The sequence below is a fragment of the Leptidea sinapis genome, chromosome 14 (assembly GCF_905404315.1).
Source record: "Leptidea sinapis chromosome 14, ilLepSina1.1, whole genome shotgun sequence".
In the NCBI taxonomy this organism is placed as follows: Eukaryota; Metazoa; Arthropoda; class Insecta; order Lepidoptera; family Pieridae; genus Leptidea; species Leptidea sinapis.
This window is the reverse complement of record NC_066278.1, coordinates 8,967,713-8,978,765: the sequence shown is the minus strand read 5'-3', so window position 1 is coordinate 8,978,765 and position 11,053 is coordinate 8,967,713. Positions and strand designations below refer to the sequence as shown.

Here is an 11,053-nt window from a genome sequence, read left to right as displayed (position 1 = left end):
TACTATTCATTAACAACATTATATTCGCATGTGCTAATCTAACCGTCGATTTCTTATACTCAATTATTAAGTTTTACTTCAATCGCGCGTAAAGATTACACGCACACACTTTTTTCTAGTTAACTTAAACTTGTTCAAAGGTGTTTTTGAATAGCTACATACATAAAAGCGTACACCTCGCCCCACAAAGGTTTTTATCAAAAAATTGCTAAAAATGTTGCCTACTGACAGTTCCATCATCGACAGTACTGTGCAGAACTTGCATTACAACACAGATACCTCCATCTCAAGTAGTCTTAAGTCTCGTCACTTACCGGGCTAAACACCTGGGGTCACCGGGAATTCCTTGAAGTCATGGGTGACATCCGAGGTTTTTACTACCTTTAGGAGTTGGGATGGCAAGATTAGCCGCACACCCGACCACGCGAAAAAGCGCATGTTTGTTATATCATATTATACTAGTGGACCCGACAGACGTTGCCCTGTACACAAGTCTTAAATTTGAAAAATCGGTCCAGCCGTTAGGAGGAGTTCACTAACATACACATGAACAGGAAAATTATATTTTATGGACGTAATTGAGAATCTAAACCAATCTCAAATTCACTGGAACACACAAAAATATCATCAAAATCGGTCCAGCCGCTTAGGAAATATGTAGTTCAATTGTGAATATAAACCATTCTCGAATCCATCTGAAGACACACAGAAAGTTTCATTAAAATCGGTCCAGCCGTTTAGGATGAGTTCAGAGACGTTTTTTTTATGGAATAGGAGGACAAACGAGCGCATGGGTCACCTGATGTTAAGTGATCACCGCCGCCCACAATCTCTTGCAACACCAGAGGAATCACAGGAGCGTTGCCGGCCTTTAAGGAAGGTGTACGCGTTTTTTTGAAGGTACCAATGTCGTATCGTACCGGAAACACCGCACAAGGAAGCTCATTCCACAGCTTTGTAGTACATGGAAGAAAGCACCTTGAAAATTTACCTCGAGTTACGGTAAATATTCCTTCATCACCTATCCCTACTTTACGTATATGGTATACGTAATAATATAATTTATGTTGGAAGTGTTTCCCGCAGTCAACGGGTTTCTTAAATATAAAGTAATTTACATTATAATCAACGTTAAATGCTATAAATAACGTTTCCGGTATTTTTTATTTAGTTTTGTTTTTTACTTTATTTCTGTGACGATTTATTTTAATTACAAGTATTTCAGAGCTCTTTTGGCAGCGATAGTTATGCTTGAAATAATGGTTTGATTCAAAATAAGGCTCACTCAAGACCCCGCGATAGCCCTGCCTTATTCATTCGGTTAATTACAGCACCTTTTGTTATATATTTTATGCAGTCCAAGATCCCAAATTATATTAAATGGTTTATTTGTACCTTTCTTAAAAAAGTTGGGATTACAGTGGGAGGCTCCTTTGCAGAGGAAGCCGGCTAGATTATGGGTACCACAACGGCGCCTATTTCTGCCGTGATGCAGTAATATGTAAACATTACTGTGTTTCGGTCTGAACGGCGCCGTAGCTAGTGAAATTACTGGGCAAATGAGACCTAACATCTTATGTCTCAAGGTGACGAGCACAATTATTGTAGTGCCGCTCAGAATTTTTGGGTTTTTCAAGAATCCTGAGCGGCAATGCATTGTAATGGGTAGTGCGAATCAATTACCATCAGCTGAACGTCCTGCTCGTCTCGTTCCTTATTTTGATAAAAAAAAAGTCACATCCAGTCAATGCATGAAATCCTGGCAATATGACCATACATTTGAATCATCATTTTTCAAATTAAACATATTTCCTAACATAATTATCGCAAAATCTGTACCAGTTTTATAGGGTCTGACAAAACTTTCCCATGAAAAATGTCAGACACTTATGATATTTTTATAGAATAATATTCTACAAATTATAATAAAAATAAGCCACGTAAATTTAAGTTAAGTAAATACTATTTTTAGTTACCTTTCGTACCTGGTACCAGCCCAGGTGCAAAAGAGAGAGCTCCACAAACACGCAGGTATTCAAAGAACCTGAAACGCTATTGAGAACCTAAGGTTTCATCTATGTGAAAATAAGTTATGTCAGATCGCTCTGGGATCTAACTCTAATAAGTTGTAGGTACTAATTTTTACTATAAATACGATATATATCTTAATATAATATATAAATTACGTGACACGTTGTTTGTCCGCGATGGACTCCTAAACTAATGAACGGATTTTAATGGAGATTACTCCATGGAGTGCAGTTTGGTCCAACTTGAGAGATAGGATAGTTCTTATTTTGATTTGGGACCCATAATTGTTTCTATTTTCAATATTTGTTTTGTATGGACATATTTTCTATGAGAGAATTTCGTGACGCACGGTACGAGTATGACAGTTCTGCTGTGAAACATTTTCATTAAAGCAACAGGAAGCATATTTTACGAAATAATTCTTGATATTATGAAATATTATTGACTAATTCATAAAAAACAGTTTTATCTCTGTTAGATCAGCTAGTATATATATATGTATATATATATATATATTTATATATATGGAAAGAAGTACGCTTCTATGGAGAATATTTATTTGTCCTCATTTACACTTGGATACAATATGATGAAGGAGTTAGGTGATTGAACATTCCCCGAGGAGCGATCGGTTTGACTCCCAGCGTGGGCGTAAGGTGTTGGTCGTGGACAATATTGTCCGTTAGTCAGGGCTGTCAATGCTAAATGATTTATTATTTTTAAATGTGTTCACTTTGATTGATAAGTTATTGAATAGCTGAAATGGTTCCGAGTGTTTGATAAATGTCTTTTTATCAATGTAATTGTTTTTTTATCAACAATATCATATGTTTATTAATGCATAGTTATATAATACTCTTTGCTTAGTATATTATAATCACTATAAAATATAGACAATTTGTTATGTTTTAAAAAATAAACCTTACTTCTGGGAGTTTATACAAATTAATCCTGATAACAAAATTTTATGAACGTTGCGCGACTCGAACCCGCGACCTTTACTATGCCATGTAATGTAAAGTAGATCCTGTAGATGAAACCACAACTTGAGAGTTGAACAAATCATACAAGTTTTTATAAACGCTACGTCACTCAAACGGTTGGCTCAGTTGGAAAGAGCGCTCGCACGGAACGCGAGAGGTCGCGGGTTCGAGCCCCGCATCGTTCATAAAATTTTGTTTTCAGTTTTACTTGTACAAAATGTAGATCTATAACGTACAAATTGTAAACGAAAGTAATTACACTTTTTAACCCGACTCAGCAAAAAGGTGGGTATAGTTGTTACCAGTGTATTAATGAAAGAGGTGTATTATTGTACTATAATTAACGTGTCTGAGAAAGTTGGTTTTTCTGAGAGATACACTTGTTAATGTAAAATAATTGTAATAGTTCTGAAGTGTTAAATTTTTCATGTAATATAAATTGTCATTTTTGTGTATGATAGCGCAATAAATGAATAATAATATATATTTAACATAAACTCTAGTACTTTTATACTGATAAATAAATCATTTCGTGCGAAATTATTCCCTAACCATTCCAAAATATTCAAAAATGCACAACGTTTTCACTTCTGCCGGCACTGCCGGAGTGCAATCCGTTAATTTTTTTATTAAAATATACGTATTTTGAACTATAAGTACTTTTTGAACAATCTGATCTAAATGATAGGTGCGATATATTTAACGATGTATCAATAAGGTATATATATATATACATGAATCAATCACACTTTATCTGCGGATGTAGATAGTTTAGATTATAATAATTGTTTAAAATCAAACAGAAATAAACATTGTAACATACATCGCAAGAGCGATTGATGCGTTATCAACATTTTCAGTGTAAACATTGTCTTATCTGTGATTGGTGATAGTGAACAGTATATCATTTCATTGACGCAAATATATTTTGTTTCAATTCATTAAATACGTCTACAGTTTATACGTAGACAAAGTAACGTTATAGACGGCGCTAGAAGATACTTCTTATAAAAAGCGGTTGCACGTGCAATATTATTATAATCTTAATATATATAAACTAGCTGACCCAGCAAACGTTGTATTGCCGATATTAAAATCGCGATACAAAAGTAACTGTTGATCGTAGATGGGTGAAATTTTGATTTTAATTAAAATTCAATTCTGACTCATAATCAAATTTAAAAAAAATGTCAAAAAAATTAAAAAAAAAATTGGCGTGGACCACCGTTAAAATTTAGGGTGATGAAAAATTTATGTTGTCCGATTTTCAGACTCATGCACTCAAAATTTCATGGGAATCGGTCAAGCCATTTCGGAGGAGTACGGGAACGAACATTGTGACACGAGAATTTTATATATAAGATTACGTGACACGTTGTTTGTCCGCGATGGACTCCTAAACTAATGAACGTTTTAATTTTAATAACTTCATCGAGTGCAGTTTAGTCCATCTTGAGAGATAGGATAGTTTTTATTTCGATTTAAGCCCCATAATTATTTTTATTTGTTTTGTATGGATATTTTCTATGAGAGAATTTATTGACGCACGGTTTGACAGTTCTGCTGTGAAACAATTTGATTACAACAACAGGGAGCAATGACTTTCTATACATAATATAGAACGTCATCGACAGGGAGCATATTTTACAAAACAATTCTTGGTGTTATGAAATATTATTGACAAATTCATAAAAAACAGTATTTTATTTATTGTGCACAGAACAACGTCTGTCGGGTCAGCTAGTATTTATATATTTATAAGTTACTAGCTGACCCGACAGACGTTGTTCTGTCAATAAACGGTTCGAGAGATATCGTAAATGCGTGGATGGGATCGTGACATGACAAACTATATATGTAAACCTTCCTTGACCTTCAACGAATCTATTACAAAAGATTTCATTGAGATCGGTCGAATAGTTTAGGAGTTATTAGGAGTTTTAGAGAATATTTAGGAGTTAGGGAACATACAAACATACAGTCTGTTTTTTATATATATATCTATATATAGAATAGAAAAGCATAAAATATTTGTTTAGTTACATTAATGTTAATGTTTTTAAACTATTCGTTAAAACCAAATATGGAAATGTTCTTATGCACAGTTGCACAAGTAAGTTATAATTTTTAAAATGCAATAAAAATATTTTATAAGGAGAAATTAAGGTCAAATGTAGGATTTTCCTGAATAGTTTCTTAATATTTCTCTATGTAAAAATTAGAACAACTTGATTGCTAAAACTAGTTCAGATTACAATTATTATAAACACCTATTTCAAATCAAATCAAAAATATTTTATTTTGTAGGCTTTTAAATTGCACATACACTTGAAATATGTCAGTTTTCATACAGCTCGTTCGGAAGGCAGATTTCCTTAGAGAAGAATGAGGAAGAAACTCTAAGGTTGCTCTTCTAAATTATTATTGCAAAGTGATGCAACAAAAATACACTAACGTCTATTACTAATTGCCTTACACGAGCAAGTGAAAAAAAATGTAAATTAATAAGTAAAAACATAGTTATACTCATTGAGTACATACATATAGTACAGTAGATGCATCAATCCATACCGTTAATAAAGTAAAGGCATTATGCGACCATTTTATTAGCTATTATATATATTAATAAATATATACTAAATTTAATTTAAGAAAACATGGAGCCGATTTCTCGGTGACAGGATCACCCAGCCACCAGAAGTAGCACCCCATCGCTTCCCTTGATAATATTTTAGGGAAGGGAACGACCCGCCCCACGTCGCCGCCACAAGCAACGACATCAAGCGAGCATGACGGCGCCTGTCACGAGAACTCTACCAAATAACAAAAGATAATGTTCATCTACATAAAGCAATACTCACTAAATGCCTTTACTTACAATTTCATCATTTTGTTAAAATTAACATAAAATAACTCATATATTATAATATATATTAATAAAGGAAGAGTTAAACCGAGTATCTATGTTCGATATTTAATTTATGTCCATGGTGCTTCACAGCTTAATAATGTGCACCACTTGAAATCCTAACAGAGTTTGACAATAGATTCATCTTTGCCTGTTTATGGTGCATTTGCGTAATTTTGGATACAGAGAAAGTCCGGATAAATTAAATAACTTATAAACATAGAGCAAAAGCCATATTGTTCTTACCAGTGGGAGGCGCCTTTGCACAGGATGCCGGCTAGATTATGGGTATCATAACCACGCCTATTTCTGCCGTGAAGCAGTAATGTGTAAACATTATTGTGTTTCGGTCTGTAGAGCACCGTAGCTAGTGAAATAACTGTGCAAATGAGAGTTAACATCTTATGTCTCAAGGTGACGAGCGCAACTGTAGTGCCGCTCAGAATTTTTTAAGATTAAGGTCAGGACGTATCAATTACCATCAGCTGAACGTCCTGCCCGTCTCGTCCCTTGTTTTCATAAAAAAAAAACTTATTCTGCGCTACACTTGTACTAATCCAGCCACGGAAGTCGATCTTTTCGATAACTATATTCTCTTATTTTTGATTTCTTGGTAAACTCTTATCGTACCTACTATGCGATAATCTTAAACTTGTTATTGTCTCTCAAAGATAATTTCTAAGATTATTATGTATAAATATTTTTTGAAATAACAGATTGTTTACAAAGTTATACAGTAATAAGTAAGCTTATAATAGAATAGACCCAGTATTAATGTTAATTTTAGTGTAATGTTTACGTTAAGTTATTGTTTAACGCTTAAAGTATTAACTTAACTGTTCCTTTAAGCGCAAGATTATCACCTGATCTTAGATTAAGTGGTGTTAGATTCTTTGTTCTTAAAATAAATAGCAAACCAGCTCGATAAGGTTTTACCTGCATCTACCTACTTAGGATCACGATTATCATTCATAACTTTTTATCTATACATATAAATAAAATTGGAGTGTCTGTTTGTAATATTGAAATAACCGATTTTTACTATATGAATATATTTACAGTACATACACCAAAATAACATTTTTTACAATTTTTGTCTATCTGTCTGTTTGTTCCGGCTAATCTGTGAAATGGCTGGACCGATTTTGACGGGACTTTTATTTGCAGGTAGCTGATGTTATAAGGAGTAACTAAGGCTTCGTTTATTTTAGAAAAATTCTTTTATTTAAGAAAATTGCAATGTACAAGAAATGGTCTAACTCTAAAAATAATTTATATGGCAAAACAACGTTTGCCGGGTCAGCTAGTATGAAATAATTTTAAAAATGAAACACTCATATCAAGTAGATTCTATTAAAAGTACCGCATTTGGTGATGAATATACACTTTCAAAGTTATATAATATTTATATATTTAAAGAACTATTTTGATATTTGTATATTTATAGAACTCGGATTTTGCTTTCAAAGCGTTAAACGGATTTACATTTTAAATTATATTCAATTACTAGCTGACCCGGCAAACGTTATTTTGTCATATGAATTAATAAATAATTTTTAGAGTTAAACCGTTTCTTGGACATTGCAACATTTCTTAAGATCGATGTAATACCAAGTCGGTCAACTTATTGAGTCCCAACTTAAAAGTCCTTCTGTATTAAGTTATTACATAATTAACCTAACTAAATCTTATCGTGGCCATATGAATATTGAAAATGTTTGAAGTTTTACATAAGTAGATTAACTTGTCCATCAATTTAGGTTTCTAATTTTATTCACAACGAGTGTTTTAGGGTGTCAAAAATGGCCTGAAGTGCTTAGAGAAAAGGATGGTACGGCCGTAGAAATATTGAATAAAAAGTTATGATCTCATAAAGACAAGGAATTAAGAAGACGTTGATGATTTTCGTTTTTATATACATAATGTTTGGATGAAGATTATTTGGATATTCAGCAAAATTTTTGAAATCAAACGCGCCTGCAGCGCGGCCGATACAAATTTAGTTTGGGTCGTACTGTGCGAAAACAACTTAAATGAAATTGAATAGGTATAAGATATATCTATATAGATTTTGAATATGAAAAAATATTGTTCGGTCTTTTATCTGAAAACTTAACCAGTGAGAGACACTTTTGCACAAGACGCCGGCTAGATTATGGGTACCACAAAGGTGCCTATTTCTACTGTCAAGCAGTAATGTGTAAACATTACTGTTATTCAGTCTGAAGGGCGTCGTAGCTAGTGAAATTATTGGGCAAATGAGACTTAACATCCTATGTCTCAAGGTGACGAGAGAGTTTTTGGTGTTTTCAAGAATCCTCAGTGGCACTCCATTGTAATGGACAGGGCGTATCCATTACCATCAGCTAAACGACCTGCACGTCTCGTTCCTTATTGTCATAAAAAAAAATGTAGCATACAAAAAAAGAATAAGTCTATAGGTTCAGGGGACAGTAAGAAATATTCATATTTACAATAATAACTAACTTAGTTGTCTCAGTGTCCGTCTGTACTGTTTGTGTAGTTTATAATTGCCAGTGCAACAGGAGGACATCAAGCTTTTGTTGCTCAAAAAAAAATTGTTGTATATGTGGAGTTGGTCCGACCTATTTATGTAAAGACTTATTTAAAAAGTTAAAAGTTTTGACTTTGCCCGATATGTATATATTTGAAGCGTGTAAATTTGTAAAACAAAATAATCATTTATTTAAAAGGGCCATTGAATTGAATCCTCGTTCCACCAGATTACCAGATAGACTGGTTTATGGCCACTATCCCAGGACAACATTATATCTAAATAGTAGCTACGAAATGTGTAAAAAACTATTAAATAATCAACCTCTAGACTCCTGTTTAAATGTTTAATCGACAATTTTTATAGTGTTAAGGATTTTTTTTAATTTTAAGTAAAATTTTTGCATGCTAATTTAAATTAGCCGAATAGAAGACACTAAAATAAACGTAAGATCTATAATGTAAACTATATTCGCAATAAATAAATTTCATTTCATTTCAATCGGTTTAATTGCTTTCTTTACAAACATTTCATTAACCTTTGAAAGGATAATTGGCTTTATGTGTTTTCGTTCATATTTTAATATATCTGAGAGTATCAGCAGTACAGCTCAAATGGGCCTACCGCCTTCACTTCGTGAATAAAATGTTACGCCGCCTTGAAACTTAGTTGAGCCTAATTTGTAATAATATGATGTATTAAACCTACATAGTTATATATACCAGTATATTTATAACAAAAAAAAGTTATATTTTTTTATTAATAATAGTAATTATGAATAATCGATTAGAATATTGTTCCATTGGTGTCAAAATATAAGATAATGGATAAGTTTATATCTAATCATGAATCTATTCGTATCTAGATAAAATGTTATAGAGTTTCATCATAATAATGATCATAAATTTCTATTATTTATATTTTAAATTTATTTTTTTTCAATCTATTCAGCATTATTAAAGCTATAAATCATAATATTTAAAAAAAAATGTGCAATAGTAAATATTAGCATGTCTGTTGATTTAATAAAAATACTGAACAATGGCCCTCTTTAAACAGATATCTCATTTTAAAAAGTTAGATCAGTCTGTTGCTGAGTAGAATCAGTCACAACGTGTAAATATATTGTTTTATAGGGTTTATAAAAATAAAATGTTTGTATCTGGAACAAATCGTATGTTTATTACATCTCTCATAGCTTACAACTAAATATTAAATAAATACACTTTCTATTTACAGTTAAACATAAGGTATTATCAACAAGCGGAATGCCGTGTAACGTACAATATTGCAATACCTACACTAAGAGATTGGGTACCTCTCGTTAAATGCTCACCACTGGGTTACAAACTAGATCACAGATGGGTCGCCTCTCCGGCGAGGCACGCGGCCCCAGGCCTGCTAGTGCCGCGATATGAGTGTCACGGGCTTGAATATGTGCGGCGTGAGGGGGTGGTGGCTGGCTGGCAGCTCGGGACTGGAGGAGCCTGATGTTGGGGGCGAGGGTGCCAGCAGCGGTGACGTCTGGGGGTGGAGGGGTGACGGCTGGCTCATCTGGGACTGAACGAACGGGCCTCCGGGCAGCCGGTCGGGGTATAGTGGCGCGGCGTACGGCATGCTGCCGTAGGGTAAGTCGTTCCTGAAGGCCGGGTGCATGGCGCTAGGGGCCAATGGGGGAGTCTTCATCTGCATGGGCGCGTACCTCTGGTACAGCAGCTGGGAGTAGAGCCCCACCAGCTGTGAGTACGCGGCCGGCGGGTACGGCCCAGGCAGCCCGGCGGGGAACAGCGGCCGCTTGAAGCACGCCAGCCGCGAGCGACCGTTGAGAGCGGAGCGCCGCCGGAGCTTGCCCGTGGAGCCCCCGATGAACACATCCTCAGCCGACGCGTCTAACATCCAGTAGTTGCCCTTGCCGGGATCGTCATAGTGCCGCGGCACCTTCACGAAGCACTTGTTTAGGCTGAGGTTGTGTCGGATGGAATTCTGCCAGCCCTGCCTGTTCTCCCGGTAGTAAGGGAAGTTGGTCATGATGTACTCGTATATTCCGTTGAGAGTGAGCCGCTTCTCGGGGCTGTTCCGGATGGCCATCATGATCAAGGCGTTATAGCTGTAGGCGGGCTTCTCGTGCTTCTTATCTTTCTTGTCGTCGTCGTCTTTAGGCTTGGTGCAGTCGACGGGTTCGGTTCCCGTCACGTCTAGCTCTGAGTCACTAAGGTCGGCCTCGGACGGGGTCGCCGTGGAGGAAGCGGTCGGTGACGGTGGCGGCTTTGCCACATGATTCATTAGAATCGCGTTTATACTGAAATCTCCTTCGAACTTCACCATACTGAACACTTGTAAACACTTGAGAGAGCTCGCGCGTGTGCGCCTGCTGCGAGTTGCGAATGGACTGGCGTGCGCGGAGGCGGACCGCGCTATATATACCCGGAGCTAGTTTCACCGCCTCGACAACTTTGAGAGGCTCTGTACACCAATCACCGCTCGAGCTTTTCGATACATAGAGACACGCCCCGTCGCTGCAGCCCTCGCCCGCACCCGCCACACCTCACCCCTCGACCCCCACCCCTCACCCTGCACGAGCGTCACTCGCGATGCACTCGATACGACTCTACATTT

The 11,053-nt window shown here is 35.9% G+C and overlaps 1 protein-coding gene across 1 annotated transcript; it reads right to left on the bottom strand.

Moving 5' to 3' along the window:
* Positions 1-9,592: 9,592 nt before the first annotated feature.
* LOC126967906 (fork head domain transcription factor slp2-like) lies at positions 9,593-10,815 on the bottom strand. The gene has a single exon (XM_050812606.1). It carries the CDS (start codon positions 10,760-10,762, stop codon positions 9,839-9,841), a length of 924 nt encoding a protein of 307 aa, XP_050668563.1. The 5' UTR covers positions 10,763-10,815; the 3' UTR covers positions 9,593-9,838.
* Between the last annotated feature and the right edge of the window lie 238 nt (positions 10,816-11,053).